This window comes from Nerophis ophidion, linkage group LG07 (assembly GCF_033978795.1).
Source record: "Nerophis ophidion isolate RoL-2023_Sa linkage group LG07, RoL_Noph_v1.0, whole genome shotgun sequence".
NCBI classification, from domain to species: Eukaryota; Metazoa; Chordata; class Actinopteri; order Syngnathiformes; family Syngnathidae; genus Nerophis; species Nerophis ophidion.
Genome location: NC_084617.1, coordinates 33438335 through 33460017, shown reverse-complemented (window position 1 = coordinate 33460017; position 21683 = coordinate 33438335). Strand labels below are relative to the sequence as shown.

General features: G+C 42.1%; 1 protein-coding gene across 14 annotated transcripts in view; it reads left to right on the top strand.

Annotated features, from left to right (window-relative positions):
- The window catches only part of LOC133556278 (uncharacterized), a 283472-nt gene that overhangs the window by 204790 nt on the left and 56999 nt on the right, over window positions 1-21683 (top strand). For 12 of the 14 annotated variants that reach the window (XM_061906041.1, XM_061906048.1, XM_061906043.1 and 9 more), the window contains 10 exons: window positions 1300-1367; window positions 1513-1588; window positions 5134-5202; window positions 5263-5482; window positions 7672-7890; window positions 10673-10814; window positions 12160-12329; window positions 19727-19842; window positions 19907-20064; window positions 21470-21620. In XM_061906041.1, coding sequence (XP_061762025.1) covers window positions 1300-1367; window positions 1513-1588; window positions 5134-5202; window positions 5263-5482; window positions 7672-7890; window positions 10673-10814; window positions 12160-12329; window positions 19727-19842; window positions 19907-20064; window positions 21470-21620 — 1389 coding nt within the window. The remainder of the gene's footprint in view (window positions 1-1299; window positions 1368-1512; window positions 1589-5133; window positions 5203-5262; window positions 5483-7671; window positions 7891-10672; window positions 10815-12159; window positions 12330-19726; window positions 19843-19906; window positions 20065-21469; window positions 21621-21683) is intronic. The other 2 variants (XM_061906051.1, XM_061906038.1) reach the window with 1 other exon arrangement.

Here is a 21683-nt window from a genome sequence, read left to right as displayed (position 1 = left end):
TCAGTCCCAGTCAGGAATTCTCACTACAACATACGCTACGGATTGTCCCTACCCTAAATGTTCTGCTTACCATTCATTTGACGGACGCTGTAGAGGGTCAAATGGATTTGACTATGACCAATCAAACTGTCATGTTGGGGGTTATCAGGATTCTTATTTTACCTATCAAGACTCCACAGCAGTCCCACAATGCAGCAGTGAAAAAACATCATACCAAAACGAAGTCCCTTATCCAAGTAGATCAGATGTTCAACCTGGTTTCACTGTCAGGCACATAAACCGAGCTGTTTCTGATTTTAGTTCTGCTTTGCAAGGAGCTTTGCGCAAACTTGAGGTACCTGAAGACCAAAACCCTGAGGATGCAACAGACTTTGGCGCGTCAGCGTTCTCCGATGTGCCTACAAAATCTTTTAGCTGGGATCTCGTTAGCCAAAATGTTCCTCTGGAGAAATCACATTATTCCTTCAAAGAAACCTCAACTTTAGAGTTTTCAGCCAAAAGCCAACACTATCCCAGTTTGGAAAGGATCCCTCCTGGCCCAGAGGAACATCTAGTCTGCACCAACCTAGCAACACTTCCACCTGATGACCTGACGGAACACCACGCTATGGTTCTGGAGGACTGGTCTGTGGATGAGAACAGCAAGACAGAGCTGTCTCAATGCACCACCACAGAGTCCTTGTCCGCCTCCATCCAGGCCGATCACGCTCCTGAGGAGCTCGGCATAGGTCAGCAGGCATTCTCAGATGCAGCAGAAGGAGAAGCTGTGAAGGTATGCCAGGTGGACCAAAGTAAGTTGAAGTGCCTTAGGAGCTTCCAACAGATTCTCCGGGAGAAGCGGGAGATGAGGCGCAACCTCGCCAGCCTGTCCACCTTGTCTCAGGAGGACTTTGGAGCAGGTAGATCAGCGGATCTTTACCTTGGTATGATTTGATCATTGCATGTGATGTTCTAGTCCAAAGATAGGACAGCGCCTGAGGGACTGCTAGAACCCCAATGATGTCTTCTGTCTCTTCTGCTGTCTTACAGATGGACGTCAGCTTGAAGATCAGGTTTACTAACATCACCTTTGTCATGTTTCCATTGATTACTTATTGATTCTGAGTATTGTTCAGGGCACACGTCAGTTGATTAATTATTGGTTCTGATTATTGATCAGGGCAAGCGTTGACACCATCTGTGGAAGTTATACCACTTTTTATTTGGCATGCTGCTCAGAAACTCAACCAACACCTCCCAGCCGACACTTACTTCGGTGGCCATGTGTCCCATTGTGTGAAATATATCTGTCACCTTCAGAGCCGAGACCAGGATGCCGACCAAGACCAAGATGCTGACCCCAGCAAGCAGCCATGGGCCAGATCAGGGTCAGGCAACATCTCTTACTTTGGGAGAAATACATCGTGACACCTGGATATGTTTGCGTATTCATTTCTGTGTGTGGGTGTGCCTGTGGGTGTGTGTGTTTGTGCATGTGCGTGTGTGTGTGTGTGTGTGTGTGTGTGTGTGTAGAGGAAACACAGCATTCGGCATCGACAGCACGCCCAACCTCCACAGGAGGAGGCCCATCCCCCTGATTAGTGAGCTGGTGAGGAGCTAATGTTTTCTTCCTACTTTCACAACCTTCATTCAACCTTCACCTTGCATGCTCGGCTATAGGCTACTGGGAGCTAGCACCTACACAAAAGCTAAGCACACAATAGTATTAATCATTGAATATAAAGGTGACATTATAAATACCAGATAATTATAGTTATATACTACTTACACATACAAAGTCTCCAAGGCAGTGTCAGTAAGTCTCCAGTAACAAATGTGTCCGCATAATTCAAAACCAGTAACAATTTTGAGAACTAGAGAATGCAATTTCAGTCGACAATTTTGTGTAAATGTTGAAGAGCCAAAGCTGGACTGAAATGCTAACAGCACGCGAATAGTGTCAAATAACAAAACAATAGAGGTAGCATAATGCTCACAGTACTATGCTAACATGCTAATGATAGCATGCTTACTGTTAACATTCGTGAAATACCAAAAAATATTGCACTCAGGTGTATACCTGCTAAATTAGCTAAAATAAAGCTTGCATGCTAAAATGCTAACTGTAACATGCATCAAGTAGCCAAATGTTTTACTCTGAAGTGTGTGTGTGTGATGATGGACCCAAGTGGTAAAATATTAAAAACCAATAAAATTGTTGCTTAAAACCAATATAAATATTAAGAACCCAATGTAGTGAGAGCAGCTGTCACAAAATAAGGAAATATGATTATATTGTTTCACAATTGATTAAAATAGAATTAAAAAAACAGTCATGTTGTCGACACTAAAATACCAAATGATACAAATGTGATGGGCGAGGGTACAGTCAGGTGGAGGGTCAATGTCTTGGTTCCTCCCACTTCCACGGTGTCCTCGCGCAAGGCAGGGAAAACCCTGCCTTTGCTGTAGTTCGCGTCAACGTATTGGGTACGCCCCACTCTCCTCGCAGGTCTCCGGTCACTCGCGGGACCTACGTGGCCGTACCCGTCCCGCTCCGCCTCCTGGTTGCTCCGGGGGTCGCCGCAGGTTCCTGGGTCCAATCGCCCCCCTGTCCACAGAACCACATAGCCAGCGTACGATGCACGAGCCCGCAAGGCCACAGCCAAAGGCAGTTTGGTGTCCCCATAGATCCACAACACACGGCACTCATTTGGGCGGCAGAGTTTCCTCTGCCCCTGCGTGTTGTGTGGTTCTTGGGGTTCGTTCCGGTAGCCTGCGGGGTCTACTGTGTGGTCCGGAGGTTCCTTCCCAACCTGCGTCGCTCTTGGCAAAGCCTGTAGATTATTCCCCGTTCCGGCCAGAACCTGCCGAATCCTGCCGTCCCCTCTCCTCCTCGCAAAACCTGTCGTTTTTCCTCTGTCGACCCTCCCCTGGAACCTCCTTTTAAATGTGCAGTCCTAATGCTCCACAGGTGCGTCCAATTTCCCGTGCCGTTGGATTGGGCACTTTGGTTGTTAGGAGCAACCAGTTAAAAGGGGCAATGTCTTAAAATGCCAGCAAAGTTCACAAGGAGTAAAAACATACAATTAAAAGGACAATCAAATTCTAAAATATAAAAACGTGCAATTAAAAATACAATCAAATTCTAAAATGTAAAAACATGCAATTACTTGTGTCCCATCACATGTGTACCTGAAAAATGTGTCTTAAAATGTTGACGTTGGCATGCATCAAGCACCCAAATATGGCTGAGATGTACACGTATAAGATGAGCTAACGACAAGCTGGTATTATAATGTTAGCATGCTAATAGCTATCATTGGTGAAATGATGTGACACTGTAGAGATGCGCGGATAGGCAATTATATCATCCGCATCCGCGTCACCAAAATCGTCATCCACCCGCCATCCACCCGAACCATCATTTTATCAGCACCGTACCCGCCCGCTGAATTACATCAGAGGTTGGCCACCTTTACCACTCAGAGAGCTATTTAAAACTGTTTCACAGAGTAATGAAGTCAATTGGAGCCGCTAACGTTCTCGCAACTTTTCAATAGCGTTCATTCTGATGACAAGAGTATGGGCGTGCTGTAAAGCCATTGCCTTTGACACCTTCAACAACATGTACAAACCGACTGTTGGTCCAGCAACATGTTGTGTGTTGCTTCCGCAATCACACGTATGAGATTGAAAGGCATACTGGGTGATACAGAGTACACTGATAGTTGTGATATAAACAACTTTAACACTTACTAATATGCGCCACGCCATGAAGCCACACAATACAGGATTGACAAACACATTTCGGGAGAACATCCTCACAGTAACACAACATAAACGCAACACTACTAATACCCATAATCCTTTCTATTCATGATACTTCCTGAATATATTTTACACCCCCGCGCCCCCAACCCCGCCCACTTTACCGACGCACGGGGGGTTTGGGGTGTACAAAATAGTCAGGAAGTGTCATGAATACAAAGGATTATGGGTATTTGTTGTGTTGCGTTTATGTTGTGTTACTGTGAGGATGTTCTCCCGAAATGTGTTTGTAGTTCTTAATTGGTGTGGCTTCACAGCGTGGCGCATATTACTAAGGGTGTTAAAATTGTTTATATCACAACCATTAGTGTAATCTGTGTCACCCAGTGTGCCTTGCAGTCGTGTGCGTGTTGCCGCGGAAGCCACATACAACATGATGCTGGACTGACAAGCAGATCGTACATGTTGTAGAAGGCGAAAAAGCCAATGGCTTCATATCACGCACTAATACTTATTATCTGGGTGACTGCCGGCAGTCATTCAAGAGAATAACAGCGTCTCCTATTGATTTCTTAACTTTATGACACGTGTCTAAAATGGCTCTTTTAATGGCAAAGGATACCGATCCCAGAACCATGTATATCAAATATCTCCGGATGGTTCAACCGCCACCCGCCCGTATCTAATTAAAATCTATTTTTTTGTCATGTCAACCGCCCGACCCGCAGTTTACCCGCGGACTGCGCGGATGAGACCGCAAACCGCGCATCTCTAATACCCGGTAAAAGAGCTAGCATGCTAATATTAAAATGCTAACGATTGCTGTGATTTTGTTGATATCACGCAAGTCTGTATCGTGTCCAGATCAGTGCAGACTTGTTCCAAAGTCTAAAACTTTGTACTGCATATGTACTTTGTACTGCATAAGTACTTTGTACTGCATAAAGTACTTTCTATTGCATAAGTACTTTGTACTGCATAAAGTACTTTGTATTGCATAAAGTACTTTGTAGTGCATAAAGTACTTTGTACTGCATAAGTAGTTTGTACTGCATAAGTAGTTTGTACTGCATAAAGTACTTTGTACTGCATAAGTACTTTGTACTGCATAAAGTACTTTATGCAATACAAAGTACTTTGTAGTTTATAAAGTACTTTGTACTGCATAAAGTACTTTGTATCGCATAAGTACTTTGTACTGCATAAGTAGTTTGTACTGCATAAAGTACTTTGTACTGCATAAATTACTTTGTACTGCATCAGTACTTCTTGTCTGACCTTGTTTTTCCTCCCACCTGCTCTCCTGCTGGCAGGCAATGGTGAGTGAAGTTGTTTTGGGAAGAGCTGATAGTCTTCAACCAGCTAAATGTCCACTTGTTCCAGCAGACCATGATCCAGTCCAGGAAGTCCCACAGCTGGTCCACGTGGACGTCTCTGAAGGACGAGGACCTTGTGAGTGCTGTGAGAAGATGAAACGGGAGATGTTTGCTTGAGGCTCCATCTTGCTTGCAGAAGAGTCACACGTACAAGAAGACGCTGCAGGCGCTCATCTACCCCATTTCCTGCACCACCCCCCACCTTCTGGAGGTGTGGACGGCCACCACGCCCACCTACTGCTACGAGTGCCAGGGGCTGCTGTGGGGCATCGCCCGGCAGGGCCTGCGCTGCATTGAGTGCGGGGTCAAAGTTCACGAGAAGTGCCAGGAGCTGCTCAACGCCGACTGCCTGCAGAGTGAGTGAAGGATGTCCTCCTCCTCCGCCTTCACCTTCTCCGTGTCCTCCTCTTCTTCATCCTTCCGCCTTCACCTTCCCTGTGTACTTCTCCTCCTCCACCACCTCTTCCTCCGCCTTCACCTTCCCCGTGTACTCCTTCTCCTCCACCTCCTCCTCCGCCTTCACCTTCCCCGTGTCCTCCTCCTCATCTGTCTCCTCCCCCCCCTCCACCTTCACCTTCCCCTTGTTTTCCTCCTCCTCCTCCGTCTCCTCCCCCTCCTCCGCCTTCATCTTCCCTGTGTCCTCCTCTGCATTCACCTTCCTTGTGTCCTCCTCTTCGTCCACCTTCACTTTCCCCGTGTCCTTCTCCTCCACCTCCTCCTTCGCCTTCACCTTCCCCGTGTCCTCCTCCTCCTCCTCCTCCACTTCTTCCTCCGCCTTCACTTTCCCCGTGTCCGCCTTCACCTTCCCCGTCTCCTCCTCATCCTTCCGCCTTCACCTTCTCTGTGTCCTCCTCCTCCTCCTCCACCTTCACCCTCTCCGTGTCCTCCTTTTTCGCCTTCACCTTCCCCGTGTTCTCCCCCACCTCCTCCTCCGCCTTCACCTTCCCCGTGTCGTCCTTCTCCTCATCCTTCTGCCTTCACCTTCTCCGTCTCCTCCTCCTCCTCCACCTTCACCTTCCCCGTGTCCTCCTCCTCCACCTCTTCTTCCGCCTTCACCCCCCCCCGTGTCCTCCTCCACCTCCTCCTCCGCCTTCACCTTCCCCGTGTCCTCCTCCTCCTCATCTGTCTCCTCCCCCCCCTCCACCTTCACCTTCCTCTTGTTTTCCTCCTCCTCCTCTGTCTCCTCCCCTACCTCCGCCTTCATCTTCCCTGTGTCCTCCTCTGCATTCACCTTCCTTGTGTCCTCCTCTTCCTCCACCTTCACTTTCCCCGTGTCCTTCTCATCCACCTCCTCCTTCGCCTTCACCTTCCCCGTGTCCTCCTCCTCCTCCTCCTCCACTTCTTCCTCCGCCTTCACTTTCCCCGTGTCCGCCTTCACCTTCCCTGTCTCCTCCTCATCCTTCCGCCTTCACCTTCTCTGTGTCCTCCTCCTCCTCCTCCACCTTCACCCTATCCGTGTCCTCCTTTTTCGCCTTACCCTTCCCCATGTTCTCCTCCACCTCCTCCTCCGCCTTCACCTTCCCCGTGTCTTCCTCCTCCTCATCCTTCTGCCTTCATCTTCTCCGTCTCCTCCTCCTCCTCCACCTTCACCTTCCCCGTGTCCTCCTCCTCCACCTCTTCTTCCGCCTTCACCTTCCCCATGTCCTCCTCCACCTCCTCCTCCGCCTTCACCTTCCCTGTGTCCTCCTCCTCCTCCTCATCTGTCTCCTCTTCCCCTCCGCCTTCACCTTCCCCTTGTTTTCCTCCTCCTCCTCCGTCTCCTCCCCCTCCTCCGCCTTCATCTTCCCTGTGTCCTCCTCTGCATTCACCTTCCTTGTGTCCTCCTCCTCCTCCACCTTCACTTTCCCCGTGTCCTTCTCCTCCAACTCCTCCTTCGCCTTCACCTTCCCCGTGTCCTCCTCCTCCTCCTCCTCCACTTCTTCCTCCGCCTTCACTTTCCCCGTGTCCTCCTCCTCCTCCACCTCCTCCTCTGCCTTCACCTTCCCCGTCTCCTCCTCATCCTTCCCCCTTCACCTTCTCTGTGTCCTCCTCCTCCACCTTCACCCTCTCCGTGTCCTCCTTTTTCGCCTCACCTTCCCCGTGTTCTCCTCCACCCCCTCCTCCGCCTTCACCTTCCCCGTGTCGTCCTCCTCATCCTTCTGCCTTCACCTTCTCTGTCTCCTCCTCCTCCTCCTCCTCCACCTTCACCTTCCCCGTGTCCTCCTCCTCCACCTCTTCTTCCGCCTTCACCTTCCCCGTGTCCTCCTCCACCTCCTCCTCTGCCTTCACCTTCCCCGTGTCCTCCTCCTCCTCCTCATCTGTCTCCTCCCCCCCTCCGCCTTCACCTTCCCCTTGTTTTCCTCCTCCACCTCCATCTCCTCCCCCTCCTCCGCCTTCATCTTCCCTGTGTCCTCCTCTGCATTCACCTTCCTTGTGTCCTCCTCCTCTTCCGTCACCTCCCCCTCCTCCGCCTTCATCTTCCCTGTGTCCTTCTCCTCCTCATTCACCTTCCTTGTGTCATCGTCCTCCTCCTCCTTCACTTTCACCTTCCCCATGTCCTCCTCAGGGGCAGCCCAGAAGAGCTCTGTGGAGGAGCGCACGCAGCACGTCATCACGGCCATGAAGGACAGGATGAAGATACGGGAGAGGAACAAGCCGGAGATCTTTGAGGAGATCCGCCGGGTCTTCAAGGTCAGCAGGACGCTGCACGCGCAGAACATGAAGAACATCAAGCAGAACGTTCTGGACGGAACCTCCAAGTGGTCAGCCCGCATCGCCATCACCGGTACGTTCCTCTGCACCAGCAGAACCCAAGTCCTGATGGTCCTCCATGTTCTTCATTCATTAATAATCAATATTAATATTTACATCATCAATAATCATTTGAACAACACACCTGCTGACATTCTTCACATTCCTCATATTTCCTCATTCTTTACGTTCTTCACATTCCTCACATTCTTCACATTGTTCTTATTTTTTCACATTCTTCTCATTCCTCATATTCTTCACATTCCTCACATTTTTTACATTCTTCTTGTTCTTCACATTGTTCTTATTCTTCACATTCTTATTATTCTTCAGTTCCTCACATTCTTATTATTCTTAACATTGTTCTTCTTATTATTATTTGTCATGATGAGGGGTTTTTCGCAACTTACTGCGAGAATTGTTCTCCCGGGATGCAAACTGACTTTTCCGGACCAGGGTAACAATTAGGAACATATTTAATTCTAAAAACTCAAAAGCGTACAAAAAAAAAAAAAAAAATAACCCAAAAGCGAGCGTGCCTATCGTATGCAGAAGCTAGGGCAAAAAACTTAGGACATGAAACATTAAACTAAAGACATGAAAACCTCACTAAACTGTGGCTTGAAACAAATAGCATGAACTTTGAAATCGCATGAATACAAGCAGGAAAAGAGCAATGTCGCCAGACCGACTAACTGTCCACGACAGGCTTAAATAATAGTCTCTTGATTAGAGACAGGTCTGACCCGAACGCAAGAGGCAGGTGAAAATGATAAGTCGTCATGGAAGCTAAAACAAGCAAGGGTGCACAAAAACAGGAACTAATGGAGTTTTAAACTAACAGAAAATAAAAAAAACATGATCCAGACCACAGATCATGACATTATTCTTCACATTCCTCACATTTTTCACATTCTTCACATTATTCTTATTCTTCACATTCTCCTCATTCGTATTATTTTTCTTTATTCTTATATTCTTCACATTCCTCACATTTTTCACACTTTTCACATTCTTCTTATTCTTTACATTCTTCTTATTCTTATTATTCTTCACATTCTTCACATTCTTTTCATTGTTTTATTCTTATTATTCTTCACATTCTTCCTATTCTTCACATTCTTCTTATTCTTCACATTCTTCTCATTCATATTATTCTTTGTATTCTTATATTTTTCACATTCCTCACATTCTTTTCAATGTTTTATTCTTATTATTCTTCACATTGTTCTTATTCTTCACATTCGTATTCTTCTTCTTTATTCATATATTCTTTACATTCGTCACATTTTTCACTCTTCACATTCTTCTTATTCTTTACATTCTTCTTATTCGTATTATTCTTCACATTCCTCACATTCTTTTCATTGTTTTATTTTTATTATTCTTCACATTCTTCTCATTCATATTATTCTTTGTATTCTTATATTCTTCACATTCCTCACATTCTTCACATTCTTTTCATTGTTTTATTCTTATTATTCTTCACATTCTTTTCATTGTTTTATTCTTATTATTCTTCACATTCTTCCTATTCTTCACATTCTTCACATTCTTTTTATTCTTCACATTATTCTTATTATTCACATTCTTCTCATTCGTATTCTTCTTCTTTATTCTTATATTCTTCACATTCCTCACATTTTTCACACTCTTCACATTCTTCTTATTCTTTACATTCTTCTTATTCTTATTCCTCACATTCCTCACATTCTATTCATTGTTTTACTCTTATTCTTCCTATTCTTCACATTCTTCTTATTCTTCACATTCTTCTCATTCGTATTATTCTTTTTATTCTTATATTCTTCACATTCCTCACATTTTTCCCTCATTCTTCACATTCTTCTTATTCTTCACATTCTTATTCTTATTATTGTTTGCATTCCTCACATTCTTCACATTCGTATTATTCTTCACATTCTTCTTATTCTTCATTCCACGTTCATCTCATTCTTCTTCACATTATCGACATTCCTCATACTTCACATGTTTCTTACTATATGTTAAATGCAGTTTGAAATGGACCAGTATTGATTAATTTCAGTTTGTGATGAAAAGAGTCAACTTTGATTGATTGATGGATGATGTGTGATGTAGAAGGTAGAGTTAGTGGCACATCAGGATGTAGGAGTCATCATTGTGCCAGACCAGCGTTCACATCCACAAGTCGGCGTTTCCACAGCGACCGGACACATGGCCCCGTGCGGCGGTGTTGCCATGGCAACTATAACACCTTGTGTCCATCAGTGAGGCGACATCCATTGAAATGTACTTCCTGCTGAGATCAGTCCTGCTGCTGCAGTGCATCCTGGGTATTTTCCTGCAATATGCTGTGGAAACACGTTACGTAGCTTAAAGCGCTACCTTCCTACTGCTGGCGTTGTTGCGTCATTCTTCTGACCTCATAAACACACAGGAGAGGCGGGGCTACCTCATGACATTGGTCAGAGCACACAAGTCATCAATTGTAGACCACACCCTAATCAATTGTAGACCACGCCCACTTGCTCCTCCCCCTCCAAACCATCGTGTATGTATGTGTGTGTGTGTGTATGGATGTGTGTGTGTGCGTGCATGCGTGTGTGTGTGTGTGTGTGTGTGTGTGTTTGTGTGTGGATGTGCATGTGTGTGTGTGAGCGTGTGTGTGTATGTATGTATGTGTGTGCGTGCGTGTGGATGTGTATGTGTGTGTACGCATTTGTGTTTGTGAGCGTGTGCGTGCATGTGCGTGTATGTATATATGTGTGAGCGTGCGTTTATGTGTGTGTGTATGTGTGCGTGCGTGCGTGTGTGATTGGGTGTGTGTGTGTCAGTGGTGAGTGCCCAGGGTTTGCAGGCCAAGGACAGGACAGGATCCAGTGACCCCTACGTCACCATACAAGTGGGCAAGACCAAGAAGCGGACCAAGACCATCTTTGGGAACTTGAATCCAGTTTGGGAGGAGAAGTTCACCTTGTGAGTCCAGTTCAGCTCATTTGTGTCATATAAGACTTGACTTGTAACAGGACTTGTAACTTGACTTGTAACAGGACTTTTAACTTGACATGTAACAAAACTTATCACATGACCTGTAACTGGACTTGTAACAAAATTTGTAACAGGCCATGTCACAAGACTTGCGACAGGACTTGTAACAAGACCTTTAACAGGACTTGTGACTTAACATGTAACAAAACTTTTAACTTGACTTGTAACTTGGCCTGTAACAAAACGTGTAACAGTCAATCAATCAATCAATGTTTATTTATATAGCCCTAAATCACAAATGTCTCAAAGGACTGTACAAACCATTACGACTATGACATCCTCGGAAGAACTCACAAAAGGGCAAGGAAAACTCACACCCAGTGGGACGCCAGTGACAATGCTGACTATGAGAAAACCTTGGAGAGGACCTCAGAAGTGGGCTTTAGGAATCACTAATAAGCCGGAGTCTTTTGAACACAGATTTCTTGCCGGGACATATGGTACAATACAATCGGCAAGATAGGATAGAGGTAGACCGTGTAGTATTTTATACGTAAGTAGTAAAACCTTAAAGTCACATCTTAAGTGCACAGGAAGCCAGTGCAGGTGAGCCAGTACAGGCGTAATGTGATCAAACTTTCTTGTTCTTGTCAAAAGTCTAGCAGCCGCATTTTGTACCAACTGTAATCTTTTAATGCTAGACATTGGGAGACCCGAAAATAATACGTTACAGTAATCGAGACAAGACGTAACAAACGCATGGATAATGATCTCGGCGTCTTTAGTGGACAAAATGGAGCGAATTTTAGCGATATTACGGAGATGAAAGAAGGCCGTTTTAGTAACGCTTTTAATGACTTGTAACAGGACTCGTAACAGGAATTGCAACATGACTTGTAACAGGACTTGTAACAAAACTTGTAACAGGACCTGTAACGTTAATTGTAACAGGACATGTAATTAGACATGTAACAAGTCTTTTAACAAGACTTGTAGCAAGACTTGTAATGTGACATGTAAAAAGACTTGTACCTAGACTTGTACCTAGACTTGTAATGTGACTTTTAACTTGACTTGTAACGTGACATCTAACAAGGCATGTAACAGGACTTGTAACAAGGCATGTAACAAGACGTGTAATTTGACTTATAACTTCACTTGTAACAATAATTCTAACTTGACATGTAACAAGACTTGTAACGTGAATAGTTACAAGACTTTTAATGTGACTTATAACAATACGTGTAATGTGACTTATAACTTGACTTGTAACAAAACTTGTAATGTAACTTACACCTTCAATGTAACAAAAATTGTAACTGTGACTCGACAGCGAGTGCCACAACTCGTGGGAGCGAGTCAAGCTGCGTGTCTGGGACGAGGACGATGACATCAGGTCTCGGGTCAAGCAGCGCCTCAAGAGAGAGTCTGATGACTTCCTGGGTCAGAGCATCATCGAGGTCCGAACTCTGAGTGGCGAGATGGACGTCTGGTACAACCTGGGTAGGACTCACTTGGTTACCGTGGTTACCGCTCTCATGAGACCCTTCACTGCACTGGCATCTTCATTAGATACACCTATCACAATTAATGTAGGAGCTACTCTATGATTATATTTACAGTATGTATATATATATATATATATATATATATATATATATATAGTCAAGAAAATAAGTATTTCAACACCCTGCTATTTTGCAAGTTCTCCCACTTAGAAATTATGGAGGGGTCTCAAATATTTACGGTAGGTGCATGTGCACTGTATGAGAGATTACCTATAAAGAAAAATCCAGAAATCACAATCTATGATTTTTTAACAATTTATTCGTGTGATACAGCTGAAAATAGGTATTTGAACACCTGTCTATCAGCTAGAATTCTGACCCTCAAAGACCTGTTAGTCCGCCTTTAAAAGTTCTCCTCCACTCCACTATATTATCCTGAATCAGATGCACCTGTGTGAGGTCTGTAGCTGCATAAAGACACCTGTCCACCCCATACAGTAAGACCCAAACATTCAGCATGGCTAAGAGCAAGAGCTGTCCAAAGACACCAGAGACAAAATTGTACAACTCCACAAGGATGGAAAGGGCTGCGGAGAAATTGCCAAGCAGCTCAGTGAAAAAAGGTCCACTGTTGGAGCAATCATTAGAAAATGGCGGAAGCTAAATATGACGGTCAATCTCAATCGAAGTGGAGCCCCATGCAAGATATCACATCGTGGGGTCTCAATGATGCTAAGAAAGGTGAGGAATCAGGACTACACGGCAGGACTTGGTCAATGACCTGAAAAGAGCTGGGACCACTGTTTCCATGGTCACTGTTGGTAATACACTAAGACGTCTTGGTTTGAAATCCTGCATGGCACGGAAGGCTCCCCTGCTTAAACCAGCACATGTTAAGGCCCGTTTTAAGTTTGCCAATGACCATTTGGATGATCCAGAGGAGTCATGGGAGAAAGTTTTGTGGACAAATGAGACCAAAATTTACCTTTTTGGTCATAATTCCACTATACGTGTTTGGAGGAAGAAGAATGATGCGTACCATCCCAAGAACACCATCCCTACTGTGAAGCATGGGGGTGGTAGCATCATGCTTTAGGGGGTGTTTTTATGCTCATGGGACAGGACGACTGTACTGTATTAAGGAGAGGATGACTGCAGCCATGTATTGTGAGATTTTGGTCAAAGACCTCCTTCCCTCAGTCAGATCATTGAAGATGAGTCGTTGCTGGATCTTCCAACATGACAATGACCAAGAGCACACAGCCAGGAAAAACAAGAAGTGGCTTCGTAAGAACCACATCAAGGTTCTGGAGTGGCCTAGCCAGTCTCCAGACCTAAATCCAATTGAAAATCTTTGGAGGGAGCTGAAAGTCTGTGTTACTCAGCGACAGCCCAGAAACCTGACTGATCTAGAGAAGATCTGTGTTGAGGAGTGGGCCAAAATCCCTCCTGCAGTCTGTGCAAACCTGGTGAAGAACTACACAAAACGTTTGACCTCTGCAATTGCAAACAAAGGCTACTCTACCAAATATTAATGTTGGTGTTCAAAAACTTATTTTCAGCTTTATCACACAAAAAAATTGTTAAAAAATCATAGATTTTGATTTCTGGATTTTGCTTTTTAGGTTATCTCTCATACAGTGGACATGCACCTACCGTGAAAATGTCAAACCCCTCCATGGTTTCTAAGTGGGAGAACTTGCAAAATAGCAGGGTGTTCAAATACTTATTTTCTTGACTGTATATATGTGTGTGTGTGTGTATGTATATATATATATATGTATATGTATATGTATATATACTGCGATGAGGTGGCGACTTGTCCAGGGTGTACCCCCGCCTTCCGCCCGAATGCAGCTGAGATAGGCTCCAGCAACCCCGAACGAGACAAGCGGTAGAAAATGTATGTATGTATATATATATATATATATATATATATATATATATATATATACTTACAGTCGTGGTCAAAAGTGTACATACACTTGTAAAGAACATGATGTCATGGCTGTCTTGTTTCCAATCATTTCTCATTTTAACTCTTATTTTTTTGTGATAGAGGGATTGGAGCAAATATATGTGTGGGTTACTGTAGAGATCGTTCCCTAACCGTTCCACAGATACCACTTCACAGGAGTCAGTCGTGTCGTTTAACAAAGTTTTAATCACCATGTGATTTAATGAACACTCTCTCCGGTTTCTCCCACCACCTCTCCTCCACTGGCTGCTCACTGTTAAAGACAACTGCTGATTAGATTAACACATACAACCTGCGAAATCTAATCACCTGCCAGCTGTGTCTCTCTGTCCCGCACATGCCCCCGCCCCCGCCCCTGGTCGATGGTGCTCCGCCCTCAACACCATTGACTGAGGCGGTGACCTTTTGCTCCTGCAGGGCACTGATCACAACCTCCTCCCACAGTAACAAAAAACATTCATGAAGTGTGCTTCTTTTATGAATTTATTATGGGTCTACTGAAAATGTGAGCAAATCTGCTGGGTCAAAAGTATACATACATGATCAATTTTGGTGATGTAGAAAAGTTACAATCAAACCAAATGAGCTTCATGGCCTCTTAACTTCATGTGAGTGATTATGATTGTTAACTTCTCTGAGCCCATTTGAATATGGGTCATGTGATGCAGTCATTTGACTCGGTTACAAACGCCACAATGGGAAAGTAAAAGGAACTTAGCACAGATTTGAAAAAACTAATCATTGACTTGAACAAGTCAGGAAAGTCACCTGGAGCCATTTCAAAGGATCTTAAGGTCCCAAGAGCAACTGTGCAGACAATTGTTGGTAAGTATATAGTGCATGGCACAGTTTTGTCACTGTCACGATCAGGAAGAAAACCCAAGCAATCACCTGCTGCTGAGAGAAAATTGGTCAGGATGATCAAGAGTCAACCGAAAACCCCCAAAAAGCAGGTCTGCAATGAACTGGAAACTGCTGGAACACAGGTGTCAGTGTCCACAGTCAAGTGTGTTTTGCATCACCATGGACTAAGAAGCTACCATTCAAGAAGGAAGCCCTTGCTCCAGAAGCCACACCTTAAGGCTCGTCTAATGTTTGCTGCTGATCACATGGACAAAGATAAGACCTTCTGGAGGAAAGTTCTGTGCTCAGATGAAACAAATATGGAGCTGTTTGGCCACAATACCCAGCAATATGTTTGGAGGAGATAAGGTGAGGCCTTTAATCCCAGGAACACCACCCTACTGTCAAACATGGTGGTGGTAGTATTATGCTCTGGGCCTGTTTTGCTGTCAATGGAACAGGTGCTTTAAATGGGACAGTGAAAAAGGAGGATTACCTCCAAATTCTTCAGGACAACATAAAATCATCAGCCCGGAGGTTGGGTCTTGGGCACAGTTAGGTGTTCCAACAGGACAATGACCCCAAACACACGTCAAAAGTGGTAAAGGAATGGCTAAATCAGGCTGGAATGAAGGTTTTAGATTGGCCTTCCGAAAGTCCTGACTTAAACGTGTGGACAATGCTGAAGAAACAAGTTCATGTCAGAAAACCAACACATTTAGCTGAACTGCACCAATTTTGTCAAGAGGAGTGGTCGAAAATTCGAGCAGAAGCTTGTAGATGGCTACCAAAAGCGTTTTATTGCAGTAAAACTTACCAAGGGACATCTAAGTAAATACTAACATTGCTGTATGTATACTTTTGACCCAGCAGATGTGGTCTCATTTTCAGTAGACCCATAATAAATTCATAAAAGAAGCAAACTTTTGTGACCAACAAGTATGTGCTCCAATCACTCTACCACAAAAAAATAAGACTTGTAGAAATGATTGGAAACTCACGACAGCCATGACATTATGTTCTTTACAAGTGTATGTACACTTTTGACCACGACTGCATATATATAAATATATATATATATATATATATATATATATATATATATATATATATATATATATATATATATATATATATATATATATATATATATATGCACACACTTTTGACCACGACTGCATATATATATATATATATATATATGTGTATATATATATATATATGTATATACGTGTGTATATATATATGTGTGTATATATATATACGTATATATATATATATATTATGTATATAAGTATATGTATGTGTGTATATGTATATGTATATATACATGTGTATATATATAATGTATATATGTATATGTATGTATATAAGTATATGTATGTGTGTATGTATATATACATGTATATGTATATATATAATGTATATGTATGTATATAAGTATATGTATGTGTGTATGTATATATACATGTATATGTATAATGTATATGTATGTATATAAGTATATGTATGTGTATATATGTATAAATGTATATATATATACAGTATATGTATGTATATGTATAAAAAGATTTTAAAAATGTTAACAATCGTACACAACATATAATACACACTTAATAAAAAGGTTCTTAATAATCATACAAAACATATGATACACACTTAATAAAAAAAATTGTTATTAATCATATAAAACATAATATACACTTAATAAAAGGTAGTTAATAATCATATACAACAAAATACACACGTAATAAAAAAAGTTGTTGTTAATCATATAAAACATAATATACACTTAATAAAAAGGTTGTTAATAATCATATACAACATATAATACACTCTTAATACAATACAAAAAAGGTTAAAGGCCTACTGAAACCCACTACTACCGACCACGCAGTCTGATAGTTTATATATCAATGATGAAATATTAACATTGCAACACATGCTAATACAGCCTTTTTAGTTTACTAAATTACAATTTTAAATTTCCCGGGAGTTTCGTCTTGAAAATTAATGATGACATGTACGCAAGACCTCACGGGTTTTTAGGAAGTATGAGCGCTGCTCACACACACAGCTAAATGTCGTCTGCTTTAACGGCATAATTACACAGTATTTTGGAGATCTGTGTTGCTGAATCTTTTGCAATTTGTTCAATTAATATTGGAGAAGTCATAGTAGAAAGATGGAGTTGGGAAGCTTTAGCCTTTAGCCACACAAACACACGGTGATTCCTTGTTTAAAATTCCTGGAGGTGAAACTTAACTATGAATCAGAGTGCGGTCAAGCGGACATGGATCCCTATCAAATGTCAACCAGCAGGTTTCAGTGAGAAAATTGTGGTTAAAAAGTTGCCACTTACCGGATATCAGCTGAGCTTGTGCCGTCCGTACAGCTGCCGTAGATTCCCCTGAGACACTGCACGTCAACACACCCGCGGACAAACACCTTCGACTATCAGGTACTATTTCACTCATTAAAACACTATCAACACAATGGAAAAATAGGGGATTTCCCAGAATTATCCTAGAAAAAGTCTCTAAAAACATCGGAATCCGTCCCAATGCAATCGCGTTTTTTTTTTTTTTTTACTTTTTTTTTTTTTTTTTTTTTCCTAGTCCGTCACTATCAATATCCTCAAACTCGAATCTTTCATCCTCGCTCAAATTAAAGGGGAAATTGTCGTTTTCTCGGTCCGAATAGCACTTTTTGTTGGAGGCTCCCATTAAAAACAATGTGAGGATGTGAGGACCCATTAACATGTGACGTCATCGTCTGCGACTTCCGGTAGAGGCAGGGCTTTTCTCCAGTTGCGAACTTTATCGTGGATGTTCTCTACTAAATCCATTCAGCAAAAATATGGCAATATCGCGAAATGATCAAGTATGACACATAAAATGGACCTGCTATCCCTGTTTAAATAAGAAAATCTCATTTCTGTAGGCCTTTAATGTGATTCAGAATGAATACAACACACAGTATTTGCATTGTGATTGTAACCATGGCAACTGCGGTCATCTCAAGGACAATGTGTTATGTATATACTGTATGTATTATTTAAAAATAATGTTATAATTAATTGTTTTCTTCCTATAAAATTTATATAATTCTATATTTGTAATGATAATAGCTATTCAAAATGTGTATATTTTGAACTATGCAATATGTTTTCAAACAATAATACATTTACAAAATAAATAAAATTAACCTTTTTTTCATTGTTATAATGCACAAGGTCTGGATTAAGTGAAGAATGATATTGATAATATTGATGGTGATAATAATTATAATAATAATAATAATTATGGTGGTAAAAATAATGATGATGATAATAATAATTAATAATGATAATATTGATAATAATGGATTAAGTTAATAATGCACTACTATGGCATAATAATAGCATAAATAATAATAATAATAATAATAACAATAATAATAATACTAATAATAATGATGATAAAAATAATAATAATGATGATATAAACAATAAAATTAATAATGATTAATAATCATAATATGATAATAATAACATTAATAATAATAATGGTAATGATTATAGTAATAATAATAATATCAGTAATGATAATAATAATAATAATATTGATAATATTATTAATAATAATGATGATAATAATAATGATAATACCAAAGTGTCGCGGTTGGGAGAGTGGCCGTGCCAGCAACTGATCCCCACCTTCTGGCATCATAGTCCCGTCCATTGTGTCCGTGAGCAAGACACTTCACCCTTGCTCCTGATGGATCGTGGTTAGGGCCTTGCACGGCAGCTCCCGCCATCAGTGTATGAATGTGTGTGTGAATGGGTGAATGGGGAAATAGTGTCAAAGCGCTCTGAGTACCTTGAAGGTAGAAAAGTGCTATTCAAGTATAACCCATTAACTGTTAATAATGATTAAGTGGTAGAAATGGATGGATGGATGAATGCTTGGATGAAAATAATGGTTTAAGTGAAGAATGCACTACTATGAAATTTCCACGATGTGAATATGTGATAATAATAATAATAGTAATGATAATAATAATATTTATACTAATAATAATGATAATAATAATATCAATAATGATGATAATAGTAATAATGATATCATAATAATAGTAATGATTATAATAATAATAATGATAACAATAATAACAATTGTGATAATAATGATGATATAGTAATAATGATATAATAATAGTAATGATTATAATAATAATAATGATAACAATAATAACAATAGTGATAATAATAATGATAATGACAATAATAATAATGATGATAATAATAATAATATCTGCTCACAGACCCTACCTGGTGGTTGTTAATGATTCAGTCACACGCTGAATTCTCACATAAATGAGACAAAACCTCACGCAGACCAACAGATATATAATAAAACTTTGGCATCATATCTGCATCTTTTACCCTGCAGTATCGCACTTTGCCCTAAAGAAGGACTGGAGATGACTTATGTTGCCATGTTTACAGCCCGGTGCCCTCTCCAATCCCCTTTGGAGCAAACACTTTTGTTGTTGTAGAACTTTCTAGACTGTTTGTTGCATGTTTCCAGAGAAGAGAACCGATAAGTCGGCCGTCTCCGGCGCCATTCGCCTCCAGATCAGCGTGGAGATCGAAGGGGAGGAGAAGGGGGCGCCGTACCACCTGCAGTACACCTGTCTCCACGAGGTGACTCCGCCCCCTCACCTGTGTCCCCCAGGTGCGGGGCTAACCTTTGCCTCCTGTGCACCAGAACATGTTCCACCACGTGACGGAGGTGGAGGGCGGAGTCAAAATCCCCATGGCGCGCGGTGAGGAGGCCTGGAAGATTTACTTTGACGAGCTGCAGCAGGACGTGGTCGACGAGTTCGCCATGCGCTATGGCGTGGAGTTCATCTACCAGGCCATGACGTAAGACAAGTCACATGACGCTCAGCTCTTAATGTGGAAGTGCACTTTTTTTGGATTGTTGTTCACAGTCATCATGAGACAACGGTTGTAAAAATTATTAAAAATGTGTGTGAGTTCTAATCATGGCAGACTTGGTAACAAAGAGGACTATTTTTGGACAAATGAGATTTCACCATCTTATCTTTTTGAAGCTGAACATACTGAAGATGAACTGCTGCTTCTAAAGGTGAGCACGCAGGAAGGGTGAGACGACGGGGCAGACGGACAATATTAATGTGGAATTTGAAACCAAGCTATTTCAACATAAATGGATTGCTTACCCAAATAAACCGGAAACATTGTCCCCGGCCAGCGAGTGAGTCACCTTAATATTGATCATGATTCACACCAATGACGTACTGTTGATTTGAAATGCATTTTTAAAATGATCTAGAGGTAGAATTGATTGCTAAGATCATCTTTATTGCTAGCGACCAAGAACAAGACCATTTTCACAAGTTATGCAAAAAAAAAAACTTTTGTTGTTTTGTCTCATGATAATTGCGAACCACACGCAACATTACAAAAAAAAAAGTGCCCGTCTCCGTTAAGAAGAACAAACATTAACTTTTTGAAAACAAGGAATTGATACACTGGGAAGCGATTCTGAGCATGTTTCCATGCCCATGTCGCACATGACGTCAGCTCACACAAATCACTCAAGCAGCACTGAGAGCAGACTGGGCAAAACTCCCTCCAAGTCAACTTGCCATTTTCAACAGCAACAAAACAAGTGTGCTCAGTAGGAAACGTAAGGTGCCGCTCTTCCAGAATGCAAATTTACATTGGATTTGCCATAGACGGGCTACCGTTAGCATTAGCACTTTTACATGGCGGTTTCAACACCTCCAAATTTGTTAATCTTAGGTACAACTAAAATGAATGTTATTGTCAAAAATTTGGTGTGTATTGGGCACAGTATAAACACTTTGTAGGGCGCAACAAAACACATTCAGCTTCCTGGAACGTACCTTGGAGAGCCGATACAGGACTGACTTCTAATGTCTGCTCATGAAAGTCGGAAACCTGACAATAAAACAACTGGACAAAATAACTTTTTATTGTCAAACACAAACATTTATTAAAAGTACTAAATGTTGCTACGTTGACTACCAGGACCTTGACTCACCATAGCAGGATGTAAGTACTTGTGATACACATTCCAAACAGGCTAAATATAATGAATGCAGTGTCAGGTTTGATAGATCACGTTGTGAGAGCTCAGTGATTATATTTGCATCTCCTCCCTCCAGTGTTGTGCACATTCATGAAGACAAATACGTGAAAGGAGTTAGTAGATGATCTGAGTCTGTTGTAGTACAAGTACACACTGTGAGTACTGGACTGTGTACTCCTCCCATCTCAGACATTTCTCCTGCCTGTGGTCCAAGTACACCATGTCAGGCGTGCCGGCGGTCATGAGCACCTTGTTGGCCAACATCAACGCCTTCTACGCACACCCCAGCACCACCACCGCCGTCTCTGCCCAGGCCAGGTTCGCCGCCTCCAACTTCGGGGTGAGTCGGGTTCAACGTCTTTAGAGTTCTGTCTGGTTTCTGGGACCATGACTCAAATGGACG